Genomic DNA, 25,089 nt, shown 5'->3' on the forward strand with positions numbered 1-25,089 from the left:
TTCTTTCCAGATGAGGGGAAGCTATTCAAGCATGAATTGTATCATAACCTAGCCTTGTCTGGTCTTGGATACTTCTGTGCCTTCACTTTCCAGCACTACTCAGGAATTGGAACCATCTCTTTTCTTTCTCGTTCCAATCTTGGGACTGAGACCAACCAACGCACCTTTGGCCTAGGACTTCTTGAGTGCCTTTAGCCACCAAGCAAGCAAGGTGGCTGGATATAGAAATTGGACATCACTGTTCCAAAGCCAGTGTTAATGGTGACCTGAGAGTAAACATTTTTTACACAGCAGTGGTTAGGATTTGGAATGCACTGCCTTAGAAGTGTGGTGTGCAAAAGGGCTTTAGATAAGCACCCAAAGGGAGAACAAAATACAGAGCTAATGGAAAAAGAATGGGAGAGTGGGACTAGCTGAGTTGCTCTCGCGGAGCACTGGCACAGGCATGAAGGACTGAATGGCCTCCATCGTGCCATAACTATTACGTGATTCCATAATTTTGAAGTCTTAAATCATCTTATTCACAACTAGTGCCAAAAATAATATGCAAATGTAACCCTTTGAGCATAGTTGCTAAATTACCTTTGTTGTTTTGAATTATTGAACGTCAGCTGGGCTGGGAAGGGAATAGTTTGGCCCAGAAGCTTAATGACAGAACCACATCACTCGGATTAACCTTCTGACCCAAACCTTCACACTGATTTTCCAACCACTGTATAAGTTGATGTTGTTGCAGCACCTAGCTAGGCTTAAGGACTAAAGGGAAAGCAGAGGGTAGGAAAGCCAGTGGAGATTCTTGTTCATTTGAATTTATTTTGTTAGAAAGTGGGTGAGGAATGGTAAAGTGAGCAGGAGTGTTTTCTGTAACCTTTTAGTTTTGGAATTAACTGTGCTTATTTTAGAGTATCATTTGCTGTAAAACTTCTGCTATGTAGTAGTATTACTGCAGTAGGGGATTTTTTCAGCGTTGCTGTGAATTTAGCTTTATTCTGCAACCCAAGAACCACAGGATTCCCTGCAGTTGTGGTTAGTGTCAGGCTTAGGCTCAATTTTTTTAAAAATATGATCTTGCAATTTGACTGTGCCTCTTTTTCCTCTGGTAATGAACAAGTTCAGTGTAAGTTACAGCAGGGCCTACACAGCAGCTAGATTTGAGCATCATGTTATGTGTTGGATAATAACCATCTTAAATGTGAGAGCAGCAATGTATTGGAAATAAGATCATTTCTCCCTCCTCCCTTTAGGTGCTGAAATTTTCTACCTAATATTGTGGCCACACCCTCACCATATTATCCCTCTATTCCCTCCCTAATCATGTAACCATCCAGATGCCTCTTAGGCACATTAGCAACATTTAAGAGGCACCCGGATGGAACATGAATAGGGAGGGAATAGAGAGATACAGACCGAGTAGGGGCGGAAGGTTTTTTTTAGTTTGGTTAGGGCTGGAGGGCCACAGGGCCTGTTCCTGTGCTGTATTTTCCTTTGTTCTTTGTAATGACAGCAGAAGCTCGAGGAGAAGGCCCATGGACAACTAGGAAGTGACAATAAATATGCCCTTGTCACTCGCGCATTCACATTGCAACCTTAGTGTGGTATATGGCTGGTCAATGTATGTGTAAAATATAATGTGCATTGAAAAGTGTTCCTCAGTGAAATGGTCATGGTTGGTGCAGGTTTGGAGGGCCAATGGTCCTGTTCCTGTGCTGTAATTTTCTTTGTTCTTTGTAAGCCTCCAATTTTTGGGGTGGGGCAATTATGTGGGCATTTGGACAGGAATGATGAAAATGAACCAAATTGTTAAATGGGGTTGGCTTAAATGGGCTTTTTGGTCAACGTGGACCTGTCTGGGCCGAAGGGCCTGTCTCCATGCCATGGATTCAATGATTCTACCTGTGGGGTTCACAAGCTTTAAAAATTAAAAGTTGGGAATAATGATGTTTTTTAAAATTCAAACAGGTGAACTAAGTTAAAAGCCATTAAAGTACACACTATAAATGGGATCATGAGACCATTCAGTATGCTTCTGGAGTGAATTTGAGTAAATTCTATGTAAGTTTTATGTTAACGGTCAATTTGCTTGGTCTTCATTGGGGAGGGGAGCCGGGGGCGGGGGGAGGGGTGGGATTTTCTGCCCCACAGCGTGGTCCTCAGTGGCAGGAGGCAGCCAGTTGTTACCAGTTGCAGTCCAGCCACTGTCAATGGGATTTTCCATTGATTTCACCCTGCGCTACCAGAAACCCAGTGCTGGGGGTGGGGGGTCACTGCTGGCAGGACTGGAAGATTCCACCAGCAGGAAGAGCCAGCAAGTCACCCCCAAAGTATTTTCATTAATCTCCTAATGTTCCAACTTGAAGCTTTTATGAGCACACTCACATGAATATTCCTGTGAAATTCTTTTGCCTTTGAATTTTAATTGGAATCCACTAAGCTATAAACTTGATTCCTTATTTTTTAATTTAACAGGGTCAATAAAACACTCATTGTTTCAAACACTTAAAATACACCAAATTTTATTTTTAAGCGTTTGCTTGTTTTAATTCCCAGCACCAACACCTCCCCCCCCCCCCCACTGCCCCGCTCAGCCCCCACCATGCAGTTTGGATAGGGACATACAACAGTCTTATTTACTGCCCGATATTCAGATTTCTTATTCTGTCACTTTCAGAATGCACATTGCATACATTGTAACTGAATATCAATCCCTTTTTCTTCCCTGTTGTTTAAAAAGACTTAAGGTCAGAACTGCCACGATAAATGCAAAATTGGAGCCGGTATTACTAGGGTAGCTACTGAGCCAAAAGTTCAGTAACTTAGACTAAAAAAAATCAATCTTGCAAAGTAAGGTCTGTATATACCACCCTGAAACTGAATACTGTCATCTTCAGTGGTTTGGACAGCTGGTTTGTGATGCTAACAGCACAGGTTCAATTCCATACTGGCTGAGGCTATTCACGAAGGTTCCATCATCTCAACCCTGCCACTCGGCTGATGTGTGGGGACCCTGCAGCTAAATCGCCACCAGTCGGCTCTCCCCCTCAAAAGGGGAGCGCAGCCTATGATTGTCTGGGTCTATAGCAACTTTATCACAAACATAATTTTTAAAAAATAAAGATCAATAAGTTGGGACAGTGTGCAATCTTTAAGTTGCCTTTTTTTAAAAGAAACTAGACTTGCTAATGCTTATGACACCTGTTATACTGCACTTGATAATGTTGAATTCTATACTTGGCTTCCTGAAACACTAGCAAAATACCACAAGCATTCCTTTTAGTGGCCTAAGCAGGGTAAAATGACTTTACACCACTATACACTGAAATAATAAAATTTATTTTGGTATCAAACAACATTACAAAGTTGAATCCTCAGTATTCAGCTTCTGGACACTCAAAAGGGGAGGCGGTGAGGGGGAAAGAGGGGAAGGAGTCAAACTTTATTTTAGACGTAGCTTGCAATTCTGAGGAATTTTGTTGTTTCACATTTCTATACATGAGGATGTTTCCTATATATTTATTTTAGATGTAGGAAAGACTTAGATTAATACAAGTGTGGTATATAAGTTAGTGTTTAACATTCTTTCAATAACACTTGCCAAAATAGGTGAAACCTACAGAAATTTTCATGATGTTTAAGAAACATTCTGTGCGTGTATAAATGGCTGTAATGGTGAAAATGAAACTACAAAAAGGCTATTTTAACCATTCCCCACTTGCACAAAAAGCACAGCAATAGGGAACAAATCTGATGCTACGCTGTACAGATTGAACTTTTAAGCTTTTGATTAGAGCCAGGTTAGGCTAGAAAGAAAACTTTAAATTTTGGTTGTTTTAAAATCTGTGCTTAAGAGGTTCTTCATGTGCAACCCACCATTATAGTTGTTACTTTTCACAGGTGTGGCCAATTTCCTGTACACTTGGAGCAACACTTGGATTCACCATCAGTCTTGTCATCGCACCACTATGGATATACTGGCACAAGAAACACCTCACGTACAAATGCAGATGATTTCAGCAGTTGTCGAGAATGCTGCCGTTGAACCAACTCCATTCTGAACAGTGCAGCGCCACAACATGTGGGTTATTTGGCATTTCTCCAAGGCTTATGTTTTGTAGAATAAAAATGTTGACTTTTCTCGAACACTTATGTTCCAGAACAGAATCGAGGGTTTCCTTTTTGTGTCAGATGATTTGCTTCCTAAATAAAAATGAGGGGAAAAAAAATTGTAGCTTTCGTAAGTGAAACAACCCCTGAGAATCTTAACATTGTACTTTCCAGGGAAATAAATTCCTCCATATGACATCAATTTGCTATTTTTTGTTCCAGTACAAAACTTGTGCGGTTGATGATGAATCTAGATTGCTTTCATCTCTAGCTGCATTGCACACTCATTATATGTAACACAAGCACTATTTTATAGTTGCTGGAGGGTTTTTTCACAGTGGGCTGGATCAGCTTTTTTTCTCCCCCTGTATCCTCACTCTCATGTGATCATACAGCAGTTTATACATCTTGATCCAAGTCTTTTTTTCAAAACATTTTTCTTTGGAGTTAGAATAGCTATTATGGCTTCATCAAAGACAGTCTTCAGTCCTTTCTGTGTTAACGCTGAGCACTCCACATAGCAATATGCTCCAATCTGTCAGAGGGACAAAAAGGAACAGGGTTATGTTTTGGAAAACCTGTTGCAAATCGCCAAAACAAAATGTACAGAATTATAAAGGGCACAATCTTATAGGCCACTGCAGTGAAGACGGAGAATTTGGCGCTTAGCCAAATCTCCATTAACTGCAGCGGGACCAGAGAATCCCATCAGCGTGAACAGCCGTTAAGATTCCACCTGAAGTCTACTGTTACTTAATTTGTTAAATTAGATAAGAAAATACACAAATGTAAAATTGGTTCTGTATATTTTAAACAAAACTACTGCATTTTCTCTATCTTTCTGATTTTTCTAAAGGTACAGACTTACTCACTGGTAACTTTTCCAAGTGGCTACTCTGTGAATATTGAGCAGCAATTCTCGAACTGTGGGGTATAAAATTTGGCCAGATAGGGCACAGCAAGCAGCCAAAAACAATCCTTAAACCCATGGAGAGTCTGCCAAGCCAGTTATTTTGCCTTTTTAGCAAATGCCCCAACAGCTGACCCTGGCTATCAGCACATGCCTCTTGTTCCCTCTCTTGAGGGCGTTTGTGCCAGTCGATAAGACATTCAGTAAAAGACCAACGCAGTCATGCCCACCTTCAGTTGAGTCAGAACCTATATGGGCAAGAAAATCCAAGAGGAAAGCAAACTGAGCTAGAAAGAGAAGATGAAGAAAAGCAAAACAGTTCCCCAGTGACTTAAGCTCAACAACTACTGGGTCGGGCAAGATTAAAACTAGAACTGATTCTTGCATCATTCTGTATCCAAGGTCAAACCTTGAATGGCCCCATTAACTTGGCCCAGTTTACACTGCTGCAATTATACTTGCTCCTTCAGTTACTTGGGCACCTCCTGTTTGGTGATCTGCAATCTGACTGCTAATTTCATCAAGTTAAATGACTTGTTTGCATTAATAAACACCAGTTTTAGGTTTGTGATGCAGACTTGGTAGTATAAATAGCCACTGTAATGATAACTGGGTAATGTGGAGAGCTTTTTTCCTCGGCTCCCACATCCTCATTAATAAGCCATCCACCAAGCTTTGAACCTTCCTGTGGCCTTGATGAAAATTCGAGGGTTTAAAAAAAATCAATTAAAATTCAAATACTTTGGCATAGCGTCGAGATACAATTATGATAAAGGCTCATTCAATGTTGAGAAGTAAAACTGCTTTGTGTGGAGGGAAAAGCCGGGGCTCTAGCTTTGATCTGCAGAAGTGAGGAAGTTTAGATACGCTCCAGTGATGAGCTTTGCCAATCCAGAAAGAAACACATCGTTTAATACCAGGTAAGTGAAACAACATACCCCCTTTGCCAACTTCTCCCCTTGTTCTGTAGTCACAGGTTTCTCCTTTAAGGTATTTAGCCTAGTTAAAGTTCTTGGGTCATCACGAAGATCGATCTGAAAAACAATCCATATAGAATATGAATTCAAGACAAATTTGAAAGCATTCTTCTTCTCCTGGACATTTCAAACAACAGGGCTTTTGCCGAGGAACAATATTCTGAGGCTGCCTTTGAAGTGTGTCCGGATGCTATCCTTCATTTGTGGCCTTTGGATGTGAAACAAACACTATCTGAGCTGCAATAAAATCAGAAAATGCTGGAGAAACTCAGCAAGTCCGACAGCATCTGTGAAGAGAGAATAAAGTCCACCCCGATCTTACAAGCCTCGGCCGGTAAAATTCCGCCTAACATTTGTCAACCAGATGCAAAACATCATCTCTTTTCTCTCTCCACAGATGCTGTCAGACCTGCTGAGTTTCTCCAGCGTTTTCTGGTTTTTTTTCTGATTCAAGCGTCTGCAGATTGAAATCAGTTTTATAGCCAGAACTTAGAACTTACAAGTATAGGATAATTCGACACTGGCATTTTGGCTTATCAAGGTATAAATTACTCGAGCTCAGACTACCTAACTTTCGGAATTCTTTTCTCTCCCCCCATCTCACTACTGTGAAGCGTTGAAAAGAAAAAAAAGACGCTAAATTTTTGTTTTGTCAGATTGCAATTATTGTTATGCAGCACGATGGACATTATTTTAATCTTATCAGTACACATTCCGTTCCCAAACACAACAATTCCCCCAAGTGAGCAACAAAACTATGGACTGTACTTGTTCAACAGTGCTGTAATCCAGTATATTGCAATGTGATACATTGTCCCAAAATCCATTTCTCTACAGCCTGTACAGACACGTTTAGAATCATAGGCCTGGATTTTCCAGTCCCACTGTATAAGCCAAAATCCTCTCCAGATTTTCCATTACTTACCACTGGTGGGAATGGAAAATCCTAACTACAGAACAGTACAGCACAGTAACAGGCAATTCGTTCCATCATGTCTATGCTGGCTCTCTGAAAGAGCAGTCTGCCTCTTGGTACTTCCCTGTCTTTTCAATGCAGTCCTAAAAATATTTCCTTTCAGATAATAATGTACTTCCCTTTCGAAAGTCTCAGTTGACTCTGCTTCCACCACACTCTCAGGCTGTGCATTCCGGATACTAACCAGTCATTGCGCGAATGTTTTTCCTGATGTCACTGTTTCTTTTGATAGTTACCTTAAACTTATGCGCTCTGGTTCTTGATTGTTCTACTCTTGGGAGTAGTTTTTCAATATCTCAATCAAATCTACCAGCCTTCCCTTCAAGGACAACAGTCCTAAGCCGGAATTTTACCATCCCACCCACCACGGAAATCAGTGCAGGTGAGGATAGACCATGGAAAGGTTCATTGACCTTGCGTGGGTTTTTACAGTTTGGGATGAGTGAGGCCATAAAATTCTGTCCCTAATATCTCTAATCTTTCTACACAACTGAAGATTTTCATCCCTGGGATTATTCTTGAGATGCTTTTCTTTACTGCCTTGACATCCTTCCTAAAGTGTGATGCCTCGAACTGAATGGAATACTATACTTGAGGCCAAATCAGTATTTTTTCAGATTTAACTTAACTTTCTTTTGTACATATGCTGCTATTGATAAAGTCCAGGATACCATGTGTTTATTAATCATCTCTCAACATGCCCTGCCTCCTTCAATAATTTGTGCACATTAATACGCCATCCACCAGGCTTTGAACCAGCTCCTACACTCATATTTGAATTGTATTCTTTGTACTGTTGTTTTGCATTTTTCCTATCAAAATGAATGACTTCACACTTCTGTGCAGTAAATTTCATCTGCCCACTACATTAACTTGTCTATGTCCTTTCAAAGTTCTACATTATATTCCTCATGGTCCACAATACTTCCAAATTTTCTATCATCTGAAAATTTTAAAATTATGCCCTGTACATCAAAGTCTAGGTCACAAATATACAGCATGAAAGTATGAGAATGCCATTACAAACCTTCTCGAATCTGAGAAACAACCATTTACCACTACTCTTTGTTTCCTATCACTAAGCCAATTTGTATCCATGTTGCTACTCTCCCTTTTATTCCATGAGCTCTAATTTTGCTCACAAGTCTGTTGTATTGCACTTCATCAAAAGTCTTTTGGAAATCCATGTATATTATGTCATCAGTATTGCCATCATCAACCTTCTCTGTTACCTCATCAAAAAACTCAAGCAAGTTAGTTGAAGACGATTTACTCTTGAACAAATCTAGATTGGCTTTCCTTCATTAACCTGCATTTGCCGAATGACTAATAATTTTGCCCCAAATTATCATTCTTAACATGTTCCCCATTACTAAAGTTAAACATACTGACTTACAGTCATTGTGCTTATTTTTGCCCCCTTTTAGGAACAAGGGTGTAACATTCAAAATTCTCCAGTCCTTTGGCCCCACCCAGAGTTCAAGGAAGACTGAAAACTTTCAGCCAGTGCCTCCGCAATTTCTACTCTCACTTCCTTCAGTACCCTTGGACGTATTGCATCTGGTCGTGGTGCCTTATTGACTTTATGTACGGATAGCCTGTCCAAGATCACCTCCCCATCAATTTTCAATCCTTCCAGTGTCTGAACTAGCTCCTCTTTTACTTTGGCCAGCATCTCCCTTACTAAAGACTAATTAATTAAAGTATTAATTTAATACTTCAATCGAGCCCCCTGTATCCATTCCTAAATCCCCTTTTTTACTGCCTTATTATCTCCAGTCCTCCTCTTACCACTCGTTTATTATTTGTATGCTGACAGAAGACCTTTGCATCCACTTTTATGTTAGGTGCCAGTCTCTATTCGGACAATCTCTTTCCTTCTATTTGTTCTTTCAATTCACCTCTGAAACTTTCTGTGAATAGAACTCTGGAACACAGCAGTGCTGCTTTCAGGTCCCTGCCTGAGACTTGGTGTTGCAAGTATCATAAGATTATCTGGACACTTTTTAGCAAGTGTCTCTTCTGAATTTCAAGCATCATCGTTGAAGAGTTTGCATCAGATAATTCAATAATTAAGAAGATTTTTCCACAAACTGAAATCAGTGTGGTGACATCTGTCAATCATAACTCCACAGACAAATCTAGACACATAAACTTCCGATGAGGCAGTTGCATCATGTTGGTTGGTTTTGTTCACACAAATGGACAATGATCACATTGCAGGGATGCTGTGGACTCAGCCCACACAAGCAGTTTATGGGGAAAAAAAATAGCTTATTGTGGCAAATATATTGAAATAGGTCCAAAATGGTTTTGGAAGAGTGAAACAATAAACACAAATTTGGAGAAAGAATTATGTAATTAGAAAGCTTTCCAAAATGACACAAGCATTTTCCCTACTTAGGATACAAATTTTTCTGATTGTAAAAAAGATCTGATGCTCGGAGCAATTGTGACGTGGCTATACGGAGTATGAAATCTGGCGTCTCATTTCTAAATGTACAGGCTGTACTCAATCATTTGACTCACAACCAAACATGCCTCCACTTAGAACGAATGAAGCTTCTCTGACTTATGCCAAAGGGGAAGCAAATGAAATGCCACATGTAATCTATAATATAATGCAGTATTTGCCAAAAACAAAATCAGCATTGAGCACAGCAAAAATTAAAATTCACAGTTTGAACTTGACAAAAATTGCTTGGTATTTCCCTCCAAACTGCAGCAATAATGTCACAACCACTTATTGTCATGTGCAAATGGTCAAGGACAGAGAGCACACAGACATCTGATTCCCTGTGCAAAGACAAGACTTCAAAAGAAAACACCCACATCAGACTGAAGATAAAAACATGAAGTGCTACGCGCTATGAAGATGCTAACCAACGATTTCAAGCTTATAATCGAATCTCATGTTTCAGCAGCATTCTAAGCCAAGCATGCAAATATCATGAACCTTTGGTCAGATGTCAGCCTTGTGATCACTTCCAACTATCCATTACTCTACATTTTAATAGAGATTAAGATAATTTTAAGAGGCTCAAGTGAGTCATTCAACTCAATCAGAAAAATCAAGGGAATGGTTTTAAAACTCCTAAAAGTCTTCATATTTTTGGAAACCAGACACATGAACAGTTCCCAGAATGTCTACTTCCAAACACAGCCCAGTATCTGATGAAATGGAAGACGTTTATGAAAACTGGGTTAAGATTTAAGGGCTTTTCTAAATTTACATAGGGGAGATCGATTTAGAGATAGGAGCAAAGCACACATGGTTCCAGAAAGTCCATCTGTAGAAAGCAGATCTACACAAAAATAAAGTTACTGTTACAAAAAGTTCATGTCAAAGTTTTGGTACTGACGTGTAAATCTTCTTGTTTCTTTAAAAGTAAATGGGAACGTTAAAAAATGGCAATAGGCAATGGCCAAACTTTCTGTGACATAGAATATTAAGTGACCTCTCATTCACCGTTGGTAATTTCTCAGTTAAGTTTTCAGAAGAGATATTCAGTGACTCAATCAGAGCACGTTAATCAGCAAAGCAGATCATAGTAAAGCGGCGTTACTGAAGCATGTAACAAATTTGCATCATTAAAGAAAATTTAGAGCTCATTTGAATTTTAAAATTGTGTACTCGCAACAGAAAATTAGCCTCTTTATGCATGTGCACGTACGGTACTCAATTACAATCCAATCTCAAACTGGTTACATTTTATTACACACTTAAATATATTCCGATCTTTTAAATACTAGGATGTTTTCTCACTTTGTTGATATTTGAACTTTGGCATATTGACTGATAGCTCAGCAATTTTGTTCCACTACCACGATCAAGATTAACCACCTTGCTTTCCTGGCACCATACTTAAAGTTTCATCACATTATTGATCAGGTCATGTTTCTAGTTCCCAGATATTTCTTAGGGTTCATTCCACATGGCAAGGCAGAGGAGCTGGCGTTACATTGATCCTGACAGAAGTGTTATAAAATTTTCAACAGCAGGGATTTCCTTCAACTCCCTATCTAATCATGTAGATGTCGCAATGTGTTTTTGCATATTAAAATTCAGTGAATATTTTTCTCAGTAGCTTCATAGTACATACAGTGTAAAACAACACCCATTGATGTTGGATGTTATGAAGACACCAAACTGATCAGGCTGCCAGTAGATAACAACCAACAGTAGGCTGGAAACATAAGGTGACACGGGGCAGCACTGTGATTAGCACGGTTGCCTCACAGCGCCAGGGACCTGGGTTCAATTCCCAGCTTGGGTCACTGTCTGTGCGGAGTCTGCACGTCCTCCATGTGGGTTTCATTTGGTTGCTCAGGTTTCCTCCCACAGTCCGAAAGACATGCTGGTTAGATGCATTGGCCATGCTAAATTCTCCCTCTGAGTACCCGAACAGGTGCTGGAGTGTGCCGACTAGGGCATTTTCACAGTAACTTCATTGCAGTGTTAATGTAAACCTACTTGCGACTAATAAATAAAAACTTAAACTTCTTTAGAACTGAGGAAACTGCAACTCGCTCTGATAGGAAGCATTTTGAAAGTTTATACCAGGATACTTAAAACTGAAAATTGTTGTCCTAAACTTGCCTTCTGCTTTAATTCACAAGCAGGCTTTGGAATTGAACATTTTAAGGCAGTTTTTCCATCGGGAATCTATATCTTATTCTTCTGAAAATTATGAAAATAAACATCAAACAAGAAACAATTATTTTCTACTTGGGAGTACAGCAATGTTCTTTGAAGAGCGGATTCCTGTGGGTATACAGGCAAAATGCCTTGCTTTTGGTTGTCCAACATCTTGTTGGTCAAAATCTCAAATATTGCAACTGCATATACACAAACTATATTACAATGCATGGGTCTAATTGGCCAGGCAACAGTTCCCAGAATACTGTACTCTTGGAATCAGTTTAAATATCAAAACACTCTAGGAAGTTTAATTAATGTATTCAACTTTTCCATCGTGACCCAATTCCACAATTTTTGACAAAGGGTCATCTGGACTCAAAACGTCAGCTCTTTTCTCTCCTCACAGATGCTGCCAGACCTGCTGAGATTTTCTCTTTAGGTTTCAGATTCCAGCATCCACAGTAATTTGCTTTTATCCATAATTTTTAAGTTATTTTCTCACATCCCATCCTCAAACAAGGGGAAAATCTCAAAAGTAAATGAATCAGAGTTACAGAGCGGAGGTAGCAGAGTTGGAGTGAAAAACCTGCAAGCAAAACCTGGGCGGCACGGTAGCACAGTGGTTAGCACTGCACAGTTACAAGGACCTGGGTTTGATTCCCGGCTTGGGTCATTGTCTGTGGGGAGTTTGCACATTACCCTCATGTCTGTGTGAGGTTTCCTCTGGGTGCTCTAATTTCCTCCCACAATCCAAAGATGTGCAGGTTAGGTTGATTGGCCGTGCTAAAATTGCCCCTTAGTGTCCCGAGATGCATAGGTTAGAGAGATTAGCGGGTAAATATGTAGGGATAAGGGGATAGGGCCTGGGTGGGATTGTGATTGGTGCAGACTCGATGGGCCAAATGGCCTCTTTCTGCACCGTAGGGTTTCTATGATTCTATGAAAATGAACTAGGATTGCCTTTCCTAAAAAGTCATAGGTACTTCTATAAACACAGTGATGGATTCATTGTTAATAGTTGTTAGTAATTTATCACAGAAATTACCCAAGCACAACATTGCTGAATGAAATTCCCACAGGCCTTCATTACTAAAAGGTGATAATCATTATTTTTAATTTGGCCAAATTAGTGACAATATTTTGACATGAATTCATTCACTAGCACTACTTCTGTGAAAAAGATTAGTGTCACTGTGATAAATAGACATCTGTGTTTCCAAACTTGTGATTGAATCTGATATTTTGTGAAACTGATGCAACACACAACACTCCGCATTCCTGCAAACAATTATCACTATCAGGTTTTACAAGTAATGAAGGTAGAAATACTAGGCTAGATTATATGTTTCCTGCATCCCTGCATAAATTTTGCAGACAAGCACACCATGCCTAATTTTTTTTGGGGCTTTTAATGGTCCTTTCATGAGAAGGGAATTCTGGCTAGCTCCAGAAGGAAGTTCCACCTCAAAGTTGCCAGCCAATCAGAGCCATGGGTAACCAGTGCCAGTATTGCAGGAGGCCTGGGAGGAAGAGGAAGTAAAGATGACCTCAAACCCTGGTAATGGTAGACCCCAAGCCCTGATAAAGGTGGCTGCCTCACAGCGCCAGGGACCCGGAGTTAATTCCCGGCTTGGGTCACTATGTGTGGAATCTGCACATTCTCCCCATGTCAGCGTAGGTTTCCTCCAGGTACTCCGTTTCTTCCCACAGTCTGAAAGATGTGCTGGTTAGTTGCGTTGACCATGCTAAATTATCCGAACAGGCGCCAGAGTGTGATGACTAGGGGCTTTTCACAGTAACTTCATTACAGTGTTAATGTATGCTTAGTTGTGACTAAAATCTGGGATCTTGCCAGAGCCATTTTGGCAGGCCATGACAAGAGGGTTTGGGGAAGCATGTTGGACAGGGCAGGGAAGGACGGACACAAGATGCAAAACTGTGTTTGGGGTGGGAGGAAAGAACCCCCAGTTGGCACAGGGTGCCAAGAAAGAGGCACCACTACCTTCCATTGACCAGCAGCCTACAGGTTAAACCTGTCAAGCTAAACACTGAACGTAGGCCTTACCCACTGTCTGTTAAATCGGACCAACCATAATTGGGCATTAATTGACCATTGATCCACAAGAATAACTGGGATGTGAGTTGACACGGCCTATCCACCTGTTTTCCCCCAGCAGGTGGCTCATAAAATTCAGCCCATAATTTCGAAACAGAAGTGGCACTCCATTCTGACATTTAAAAGCCTTGTTTATTTTAGCATTATGTGATTTGCGGCATGACTGTCAAAATCACAAAATCTTCAGAAGGCCTCCTGGAAGGTGCCATTCCCTTGTGCAGAAAATTTAAAGTTCCTACTGGAGGTTTTCCATCACAGATAGAGGCTTGTTGCTGACCCCCAGGGATGCAGCTTATGCAACTGAAAAGTTATATCTGTTGGCCCATAAGGGTAATCCTTTGCCTCAGGCAACCACGTTAGACTGCCAGGCTTGCTGGGGGAAAGAGTGTGCAGCGAAAAAAAGTAGTGGAAAAAATTGGCATACCCTGTTCCACGTATGGGGCATAGCAGCACAGCAGCAGCAACAACATGCGGCCAAAGCAAGGAATTCAAGAGGCAATGCAAAGTAAAGGAGGAGGAGGAGCAGCATGAGACATTGGCCAGAATTCTCTGGCCACCCATCAGTGGATTTCTCGGCAGCAAAATGCAGAGCGCTGTTCGCGAATGGTAGGATCTTCTGGTCCCACCTCTGTCAATGGGATTTCCCATTGATGCCACCCTATGCCACTGGAAACAAGTAGTATAGGTATACTGCCAGCGGGACCAGAGAATCTGCCACTAGTGAACAGCCAGTGAAGTATGGACATTATCCTGAGGTAAGGGTCTACTTCCGCAGCAAATCCTCCCTCAACGTGACCAAGACCCAGCGTAGCCAAAGGCTGTGAGCCTCAAGAGAAACAAATGGGACATGTGCCATGGTGGAACAAGATCTCATGTCACACTCAACCGATCCCCTAACCCTGCTAGTTTCACTGAAGGCTACTGGAGCTCTCCATTTCTATGCAGCCTGTTCGTTCCAGAGATCTGTGGCAGACCTACATGGCACTTCCCAACCTGCTGCCCACTGGTTCATGTCCATCATGACAGATGCATGCTTTGCTTGGGTAAGGGATCTCATCAACTTTGCAACAAATGTAGCATTGCAGATGGAGAGGGCAAGGGTCTTCGCTGACGTAACTGACTTCCCACAAGTTCAGGGAGAAGTTGATCTTGTGTATGCGGTGATATAGGGTATTAGCTTTGTGGTATTGTCACTGGACTAATAACCCAGAGTCCCAAAGTATTGCTCTGGGGACCCGTGTTTAAATCCCACCATGGCAGATGGTGGAATTTAAAATCTAATAAATGACCATCAAACCATTGTCGATTGTCAGAAGAAGACCCATCAAGTTCCCTGATGTCCTTAGGGAAGGAACTCTGCCAAGCTTACCTGGCAACGTGGTCAACTCTTGGCTACCCTCTGAAATGGCTGAGCAAGCCACTCAAGGGCAATTAGGGATGGGCAATAAATGCTGGTCCAGGCAGCGGTACACACATCATTTAAAAAGTGACTAATTTAGCTGCAGGAAACCTTCCATTCAGTCAACATCCAGGTGGTGTTTGAATACAACAAGGCTTTCCTGCTTATATGTTCTCATTTTTGAGGCAGCTGCTGTGATTTCTTCATCCTGAGGCATTCACAGCTGCCTCAGCTGTTCCAGCCTACACTATTGGTCCGAGGTTGGCTTCTGGGGGCAAAGGGTATCCCTTAAGGAGGTGGCTGCGGACTCTCTTTAGTTAACACCAGCAAATAAATATCTATAGCTAAGGTTCCGGCACAATTTAAGATTTATTGTCTATCTATTAGCTTACAGATGTGTTATATTAATCAAAATCATCATGATTTAAAGATAATCTGGAGCATTTATTAATTGAATTAATATTTTGCAGCATTCAATTCTGCATCAAATTCAGGTTTGTTTTTTGTAAAAATAAAGGTATGAAGACCACAAGTTTAGCCCTTAATTTAATTTTACCTTCAGTAATAATGCTCCAGAGTTCCAGTGCAAGACTACAAGCTGAGTTCTACCCATTTCTACTCTTCTATTCCCTCCCCCAAAATCTCTTTGATCTGACAAAACTGAATTGTCCAGGCTGTAGGCCAACTGTAACAAATGCTGTTTCGTGTTTAACTAATGCATAGTTGCAGCAGGGCAACTCAGCAAGGTAAGTTAGTAACGTGGGAAACACAGGCTAAAGTAACTGCCCTTCCCACTACATCTAACAAACCTTATCCCTCTCGTGCCAAGTAATTTCAAGTTACCCCAGTCAGCAAACCAGAAACATCTGTTTGGGAAGTCAGAGCTGTTAAGAAAAGGCAATACAACATTTGAGTAACAAACTCAGTGGGAAGGGAACCCAAGGTCTAAGCTACAACAAAGTTTTCTATTAGTTGCTATTTTCAAACTGTAAACACATTGGACAAGTATTGGCAGGACAAGTTATGTAAGTTGTAAAATAGATGTACCTGTGTTCCAACTAATAGGAATGGAACATTCGGTGCATATTCTTTAAGTTCAGGCACCCATTCTTCTCTTACGTTCTGAAATGAGGCTGGATTCACGACCGAGAAGCAGATCAGGAAAACATCAGTCATAGGATAAGACAAAGGTCTCAGGCGGTCATAATCTTCCTAAGGAAGCCAAGTAATTGTAAATGTTAAAGATAATCTGTTGAAAATGTAGAGCATCTCTTTCTACATCTTTAAAAGAGAAAACAAAAGGTTAATATTTCAGTCACAGTTCTTTCCTCAGAGGGGTCAACACTCCCAATGTCCTTCCTTTCCCTTCATGATATGGATTAATCTGTATACGTGTTTCTAACACTCTCCACTGTCATTAAACACTCTCCCCTCAAAATGTGGGATTTAGGACATTTTGCAGGAGAAATAAAAAGGTTACAAACTTTGAGTATTCATTCTTCTAGTCAGATCCTTTTCGTCAGATGCATTTTTCATAGTGAGAAATGCAGATACCTATTGGTGTGAAATGTGTGAGTGAGATAGGAGTCAAATACATGAAATGATGGAAATGACATGAGCACAGACTGAATTCTGTTTCAAATGCTGTGTGTTTGGCCTTACAATATAATACTTGTTTCTCTCACAGGTGAGCAGGTGCAGCCTACGTATTTTGACTAAACAAAGCTTTAGCAGTCACATCACTGGAGCACGGTTCTGTGGTCTGACAGACTGGCACAGTAACCCACTCCTGGATTCCAGTTCTGAGCTGGGACATTGAGTTCCACCATTGGAGGAAACTACAGAAGACCCTTAGAAAAAACATTTCATGTGTTGACAATATTCTGAGAATCCAACCTGCTCAGCTGAATTGAGTTATGTAACTCCAAGTAGAGAGAGGAAAAAGACAAGTGCAGAAACTATGCGGATAACAGAGGCACAAGTTGTGCCACAGGGGCAGTGAGCAAACCATCTTGTTTAACAGTCTGGAGGCAAGAATAGAATTATTTGGAGTTATACAACACAGCTCCTCTTCCTCCATTAAAAATTGCTGGGGGTTTGTGTGTGCCGACAGTAAAACCTAAAAGCGTCATTTTTAGCATTATTCTGCCCTTATTGCATGGGATTAGGGCTGCTACAATTCAAGTTCACCAAATCACTTTTCACATGGTGGTTACTGCATTATAACAAAAATCAACTGCTTGGTGCGGCACAATATAGATCGCAGAAAACAATTAAAATATTACTTTTCTTTATCAACTTGGCAAGACAAAACTAAAGCCATTGTAATATCTTTCTACAGACCTGAAGTATCTATCCTGAAAAGGTTTATTCTTAGCCTCCCCAACAAAAGTTTTAAGAAACAAAATAAGCGATATTAAAAAAACACGTACACCTTAAATATCTTCAATTCTGCTTAAGTGTGAATAGACTTCTTTAATGTTCTTTAAAATACTTTTACACAATCCATTCACCTTGCCAGCCTTTCAATATAAAACTCCAGTAACTCCCTTGTATAATTTTCCATTTTCATTTTACAACTGCTCACGTTCTTCCACTCAAAAAGGAACTGATGTTGTCAAAATTACCAGTTAATCAAGCTTGGGTTCTGTCCAATCAAGAGTTAGCTTTATATCAATTATTTGGACTGGGAAAATGATTGGTCAGAGGAATGGCTTATGTCAAGGGAATAAGCATGGATGTGATGTGACAGCTTCTGTTTTTGCATCTAACTAGTGCTGAAGGGGCAAAGGGGAAAGGCGGGGGGGCAGGGGAGGGGGGGTTGCGGAGAAGGACAAATCAAGTATGAATTTTCTTAAAGGGCATCTGTTCAATTCATTTACACTATACACAATGGTATCCGAGAACGGAAGCTACTGGAGCAAAGTGAGGCCCATTCGTAACTTCAAAAGTTTTCACAAGCAATTGAAACCATTGCAACTGGAATGGACAAAAGCATATTTGAATACGTAATTTAGATGTCACGTAATTCAAAACATCCAGAAATGCAGTTAATAGCGTGTATGTGCATGGAATTGCTATAAATGTTCCATACAAAGTTAGAAAAAAAACATAAAAAAAGGTACAGTTAATTAGCTTGAAGGTTACACTGGAAAGCTTTCTCAGCACAAGCTGTACAATTCAAAGAAAGATATTTAAAACCCCCTCTCAGAGACTTAACTTGGGGAAAGTGCTGAAAAATAAAACCTTATACTTAGAGGGATAAGGCTGCTCTGAAACATGATACCTAAATGTTAAAGCATGTACAAATGTTGTTTAATATAGGAATTATCAGTTTAATGATCTTTTTTAGCTTTAGGAGAAACAACTGCAGCAGAATATATGAATTTAAAATTGTTAGGTTACCAATTGTAAAGTAATTGACCATCTGTTGCTTTCATGCTCGTACTCTTAATCACGGCAGGGTGAGTCAATCAAAACCATCTGCCTGACACAAAAATAGATGGGGAGCATGTGGTCGCATTCCAACAAATTTCAAAATGTCAATACATTGATAGCTAGGGGGAAAGGAAAACTTAAGTGATGCAGTGTTTAAAAAGTATCTGACAAAAGAAAACAAGGGTCAATAGGAAGATCTTTATTGATCTCAAACCCAAGGAGTAACATGTTCAAGTCATCTTATTTTTGAAGTTAGTCGAGGTATAGAGTACAATCGATTGTAGAATATTCAATCGCAGCTTCTTTGGGAAAAGAAAGAGGAAGGCTCCCAGTCATTTCATTTGTTGAGAATGGTAACACCAGGGTGTGGCTGCTAATATATAAATTTAAAAAGCACCGTGACCACCCCCCCCCTCCACCCCCACCCCTCGCAACCTTCACCACCACCCCATATTCAAACAACTACACAGCCAGACCCATACTGGCTGAGACCATGCCTTCTGCAGATGTTAACAGGTCAGAATCTAGTCTCAGCAGGAAATGTTCTTTTCAATGAATTCTTGCTGCAACACTTCCAATTCTCTACATTAGAGCTGAAAGAGTTCTTTTTTAAAAAAAACATTGCAAGTACAACTTCCGTTAGTTTACTCAAGTCACAACAGAGCAATTCTGATTAGTTCAGCCGGAACAAGACAAAAGATCAGAGAATTTTAAACAGGAATTACTCTCAAAACTCCTTAAGTTTGTGTAGTTCTCCCCCTGAACTCACCCCCCCCTACCCACCCAAGTTTACGTTCAAGAGTCAGTTGGCCTAGATCTGGCTCCACCCACAAGGAGGACCACCTCCCCCCCCCCCATCCCAGTCTCAATTCACTAAAAATAAACCTCACTTATATACATGAATTAAACTATTAATTGATTCCCTATAGCTTTTGCTTTAAAAATAACGGTTAATAATTTTTAAAGTGAGGGTTTTCACAGTCGGAGGACTGGACACCCTTATTAAAGGTGCTCCTTTTTTTGGTCATAAGCCCGTTTTCAACTGTCCCTTTGGTTATCAAAAACTAAGGTGATCAGATTTGCAAAAACCAAAACCAGGTTCCCTGAGGTAATGTTCCCTCACAACACAAACAAGTTTCCCTTTACAGCTCTTCAGATGCTGCAACTTCTCTATTTTGATAATTGAGTACTACTACAAAGAAGTGGAGTGGCCACAAATTAGTAAGTTTCCTTTCCTTCAAAGTCGATTCCCCGCCAATCTCATTCCATGGATGTAAACAACTTAAACGAGCACCTCCCCGCTTCCCTGCCACCCATTTTCAATCCAACTCACCCGGAAAACCTTTCCAGTCATTCTCCAGAAATGTAATGATTTGATTTATTATCGTCACATGTATTGGTGTACAGTGAAAAGTCTTGTTTCTTGTGCGCTATACAGCCAAAACATACCATTCAAACAGTACATAGGGGAGAACAAAAGGAGAGGGGTGCAGAATATAGTGTTACAGGTAGGGTGTAGAGAAAGATTAGCTGAATATATGGTAAGTCCACTCAAAAGTCTGATGGCAGCAGGGAAGAAGCTGTTCCAAAGTAGCGGGCAAATTGTGTCGCTTATAAGGCAAAGCAGCAGACTAAAGGAGCCTGCACAAACCTAAATAGAGTGATTCAATTCAAACATGTTCTACTCCTGCAGAATTAACGGGAAAGCTGAAAACCAGGAGACTTAAACTATTTTGAGGAAATTGTTGGAACATGGGGCGCTTCATGAAAATCTGGGACTGCACTGCCAAAACCAGGGCATCAGGTCACTCTATTACAGTCACATTTTTGGCTCAGCTTCTGATATTTTGTTTCCTGTCCCTTAAAAATGTATTATTTTAAAATGCAAGTTGTTTCATTTATGTACGTAATGAGTTCATACTGGTGTTTTGAGAAAACTTATAAAATGTGTCTATTTGCCCAAGAATGGGACCCCAATTTGAAGTTTCTTCCCTAACTAGCAAATTACCAAATAATTTGAAGTTCAGCAAAGCAAATCAATTAGAATAAAGGTGGATTCAGTCTTCCTTCAGTAATGAGTTTGAGGGATGAGAAAGTAATAAATAGGACTTTCATATACAGCCTTTAGCTTCTGAGCAAGTACACATCCTATAGTCACTATCGTAACTAACATACATCCACACATCACACATGAAGGCCAAAACATGATGGGACTGGAGGAGCAAAACTAAAGTTCACCTCACAAATTTAAGTAATGCACCTTCAAATTTAGTTTTTAAACTTTTGTTTTAAGACAAAAGTTCTTTACTAATCAGGTATTGCTGATCACTCAAAGAAGTTCTTAATTAAGTATAACAGGAAGTGCCTTCAGTGTTAACCTTTCCAGCTCAGAAAAATGCAGCACTTTAATTTCAAAAGACCATGTTTATTAGAATTATCTAGAGCTATGCCTATTAACAATTAATATAATCAGAAGTTTAAAAGCAACTGCTGATTTCTGGAACCATTTAACAACCAAACTCAGCATCACCCTCTGAAGAATTTAAATCCATATGTCTGCTTGGAAGGTTGTGATGGCTGATTACCAAATAATCATATTTTTGCAAGCCGCTAATAAGGTTATGTTTATACAGACTATACTCTTTTGAATTCAAGGTAGCTTTATTTGTTTTTTATTGAGTACAGTTTTAAAAACACAAAATTTGCACTACGTTATTTACATTAGTTCCTGGGCGATTACAAATTTTGGTGCAAAACAAAAAGGCAGAATTGTCTGTACGCACAAAAAAAAGGAAAAATGAAAAGCCAAAACATGTATGCCCATCAGCTCAAATTGAACAATACCAGGGAACATATCACATACATGGTAAAAAAAAGTATTGATTATTTCAATGTTCACATGATCAAATATTTGACTGTACATTTACATTTCCAGCAATCTGTCAGTACAGCTTTACTCACTTTTAACTCAGGAATGCAAATTTGCATAAATTTTCAAACAAAACAGTTTAAGCATTTCCACATAAACTATACTTTTTTGCCCAAAGCGTTAATCCATTCATATCAATTCAATAGGGAACAAATGTTAATGATACCTAAGACAGTATGGCTCACACAAAATAAGGCTTCTTTGCTTATCTCAACAAAATGCACACACATCTAAAAACACACATTTATCAAATCCCAATACCTTTCTGACTGTGAATGTACTGGTTTCACCATCATCTAACTTCTTTGACCCATCATTGGCAAACTAGCACATGTTGAAAAGATAGCCACCTTGATTGTCAAGGGGTCATTTCCCCCACATCCTTTAGCTGAAAAAGTATTTGAGCTCCAAATTACTGGAAGCGCAAATCATTCTTAGGACACCTGGGACATTGGTGCATGATGGGAGTCTATAGTCTATCTAACCAATGAAATTTAAGGACAGAGAAAGAAACCGAACATTGGATGGAGAATAGGAAAGTTGAATTAGAAAGAGACAGAGGAAAAGCAAGAGTAGACTAGGAGTGAGAATAAAGAGAGAAAAGAAAAAAATTAAAACAATTAAAAACTTTTTAAAAATCTCTAGAAACAATTTGCTAGCTGTAAGGATGAGACTCCATGAATTCAACTGTTTCCCATCTGGGCCATTAAACTTGAGTGGAACTGCGGAAACATAAATCTTGCTCATAAGAGCAAACTTAACAGTGTGAAAGAGCAGCTTTCTGTGCGGAGTTCACTTCAGATTGGTGGCACAAATCCAGCAACTTCGTGAGACTGTTGGGGAGGTTGATGATGAGTTCCAGTTTTTGCAAGGCAAACTCCTGCCTATCTATCTCTTCCTCCCCACAAATTGCTGGGGAGAGAGGGGGTGGGGGTGAGGGCGTAGGGAATGGAGGTTTAAAGCCACTGGAAACAGCAAGCATTGTGGACTTGTCACTATTTTCCCAGCAATCTTTGGGGCAGACTTTTCATATCATCACAACTTACATAAAACTCCCCCTCAGGGAATTCAGCTCGAAAGAAAATAAAATGAGGCATCTTCACCCAGAGTGAAGAAGACACGAATCGGGTGTCACGTTCTGTGATGAGACAGTTGCCACTGCTAAACTTCCCCATACTGAAACGCAAACGTCCTACATGTAGCATGCATAAGGACAACTGAAACATGTTCCCTCTTCTTGAAAAAGATACTTAAAGAGAAAAACAAGTAAAGACAAATTCGAGCTCACCTGTCCTGCGGTATCATAAAGTCCAAGGAGATACTGTTTACCTCCCACGGTGACAGTAACTGTCAAAAACAGGAAAGGAAAGATATATCTGAGTGGTTACATGGAACTGGCAGAATAATATAGCAAATGTTTTTAATTAATAGCGGATGGGGACATGCATCCCAAAGGCAGACGTCTGATTGAAAAAAGAACGACAGCCAGGCAAGTGAAACTTCACTGAAACTTTCTGAGGAGTTGGCGTTCAGCTTTATGAGCTGGGGTGAATTTGAAAACTAAACAAAAAAATAAAACTGCTCCAAATTAAAAACAATATATAATGTGTTTACACACACACACACACACATATATATATAAAAGATTACCCGCATAATGGTCGAACACAGTTGGCACATATTCCTCCGGAAAAGCATCGTTCGCGTAGCTCATCAGCAAACAAGTTTTGCCCACCGCTCCGTCTCCAATCACCACGCACTTCAACATACTCCTCGGACCTGTTCCATTGGCCATGGTGCGGTCAGCTTCATTGCCTCTGAATCACCTTTCTACCAGGACGTGCCAAAGGTGCCATTTTCCACATGTTCAACCCGTCCAGTGCTTCTCCAACTGCATTTCCCCCCCAGTTAAGAAACACATGCAGTTCAAAAAGAAAATCAAAAAGAAAACTGGCAGCGACTCTTTCCCTCCCCCCCGCCCCCCACCTCTCCGACTGATCTAGATGTGTCAAGAGGACAACATGCACAAGCAGAGAGCTTGCCCGCACTCAGTTCTGCTGAAACAGGAGAGTTTGACACATCTGGATCTCCTTCCCCACGCAAGCAATCGAGCTGAATGTCAGTATTTATAACTCCGTGTCCCGGTTACTTTTTTTTCTCTTCCCCTCCACCTTCCCCCTGGTTGCTCTTGTATGTGTGTGTGTGTCTCCTTTCCCCCTGCCCACCCGTCCACTGGCCACACTCCAGCTGCATTGTACAAGCAGCCGAACTTCGCCTGGGCAAGGAGGTGGGTGGGGACGCCGGCGGATTGACGGTCCGCTCCACCACTCAGCGGTGAGAGTGGGCTGCCTGCAGCCAGTGGGGAGAGCACTAGGGCGAGTGCTTCCCATAGCACAAATCCAGAGAGTCATTGTATCACTGCTGCAGATATCATGTGACAATAAAGTGACCTCATCTATTCCGAGCAGCGCTGAGATTTAAAACAAGAGTAACAGCGACACTGGTTAAAAAAAAGCCAGAATACAATTTGCAAGATGCCTTCCTTTATGGGGAAAAAGATAGCTGGTCAGAGATAAAACTGCTTTCAGCATCATTGCCTAGTCTATTGTTGCAAACTAGCTGTTGACAGATTATTTTTCTAGAGGGAGATTCCCCCTTTTCCCAGTGTGTTTTTATTTGTGTGCAGTACATGTCTGCATTACTCGACATTAAATGTGCCATCCTAACGTCACTCCCAAATTGGATGTCACCTGAAGGCATGAGAGCAGTTTGATGATAGCACAGTGACACAATGGTTTGCATTGCTGCCTCGCAGCACCACAGACTGGGTTTCGATTCCTAGCTTGGGTCACTGTCTGTGCTCCCTGTGGCTGCCTGGGTTTCCTCCAGGTGCTCTGGTTTCCTCCTACAGTCTGAAAGGTGTGCTGTTTAAGTACATTGGTCATGCTAAATTCTCCCTCCATGTACCTGAACAGGCACTGGAGTCTGGCAACAAGGGGATTTTCACAGTCACTTCATTGCAGTGTTAGTGGCAGCCTTATTGTAAAAATAATAAATTAACTTAAACCATTCCCCCCCTCACTTCCAATTTTCTCATTAGAGCGTCCACTTTTTCATCATTCCCTCAGGTTTGAACCCCACTGTCTGATTTTGGTGCTTACTGCCTCCCAGCTTGATTCACAAGATCAAAAGTCAGGAAGTTTTTCCTAGATGGTTGAGAGATAGCCCATCTGCCAATGTTTCTTAAATAAATTCAAAGACAAATTAATTAAAATAATTTGTTGCTCACCATTCGCATAAAGAACTTCCCGGCATCACCAGAATTTCCATTCAGTAGTTTGAATGTGTGCTCCATCGTTTGTGTTATGTTCAAGAATAAAAAGGTCCTCCAGCTTAATGTCAGCAAAAGACAAAATATCAAATCCCTACAGTGCAGAAGGAGGGCGTGCAGCGCATCGAGCCTGCACCGAAAACAATCCCACCCAGGCCCTATCCCCATAACCCCAAATATTTATTAATTCCCCTGACACTAAGGGGCAACTTAGCATGGCCAATCAACATAACCTGCACATCTTTGGACTGTGGGAGGAAATTGGAGTAC

General features: G+C 40.6%; 2 protein-coding genes across 2 annotated transcripts in view; one reads left to right on the forward strand and one right to left on the reverse strand.

Moving 5' to 3' along the window:
* pigf (phosphatidylinositol glycan anchor biosynthesis, class F) overlaps window positions 1–4,303 on the forward strand; it is a 49,798-nt gene extending 45,495 nt beyond the window's left edge. The window contains exon 5 of the mRNA XM_080200629.1: window positions 3,892–4,303. Within this exon, the coding sequence (XP_080056755.1) occupies window positions 3,892–4,005 (114 nt within the window). The 3' untranslated portion in view covers window positions 4,006–4,303. The remainder of the gene's footprint in view (window positions 1–3,891) is intronic.
* Window positions 4,304–4,415: 112 nt separating this feature from the next.
* On the reverse strand, window positions 4,416–23,758 carry rhoq (ras homolog family member Q). The gene is made up of 5 exons (XM_080200630.1): window positions 23,139–23,758; window positions 22,777–22,835; window positions 16,169–16,333; window positions 5,950–6,045; window positions 4,416–4,636 (listed from the first exon to the last, which is right to left on the reverse strand). Exons 1-5 carry the CDS (start codon window positions 23,281–23,283, stop codon window positions 4,481–4,483), a joined length of 621 nt encoding a protein of 206 aa, XP_080056756.1. The 5' UTR covers window positions 23,284–23,758; the 3' UTR covers window positions 4,416–4,480.
* Between the last annotated feature and the right edge of the window lie 1,331 nt (window positions 23,759–25,089).

Source organism: Carcharhinus amblyrhynchos, chromosome 12 (assembly GCF_965287045.1).
Source record: "Carcharhinus amblyrhynchos chromosome 12, sCarAmb.v2.hapA, whole genome shotgun sequence".
Taxonomy (NCBI): Eukaryota; Metazoa; Chordata; class Chondrichthyes; order Carcharhiniformes; family Carcharhinidae; genus Carcharhinus; species Carcharhinus amblyrhynchos.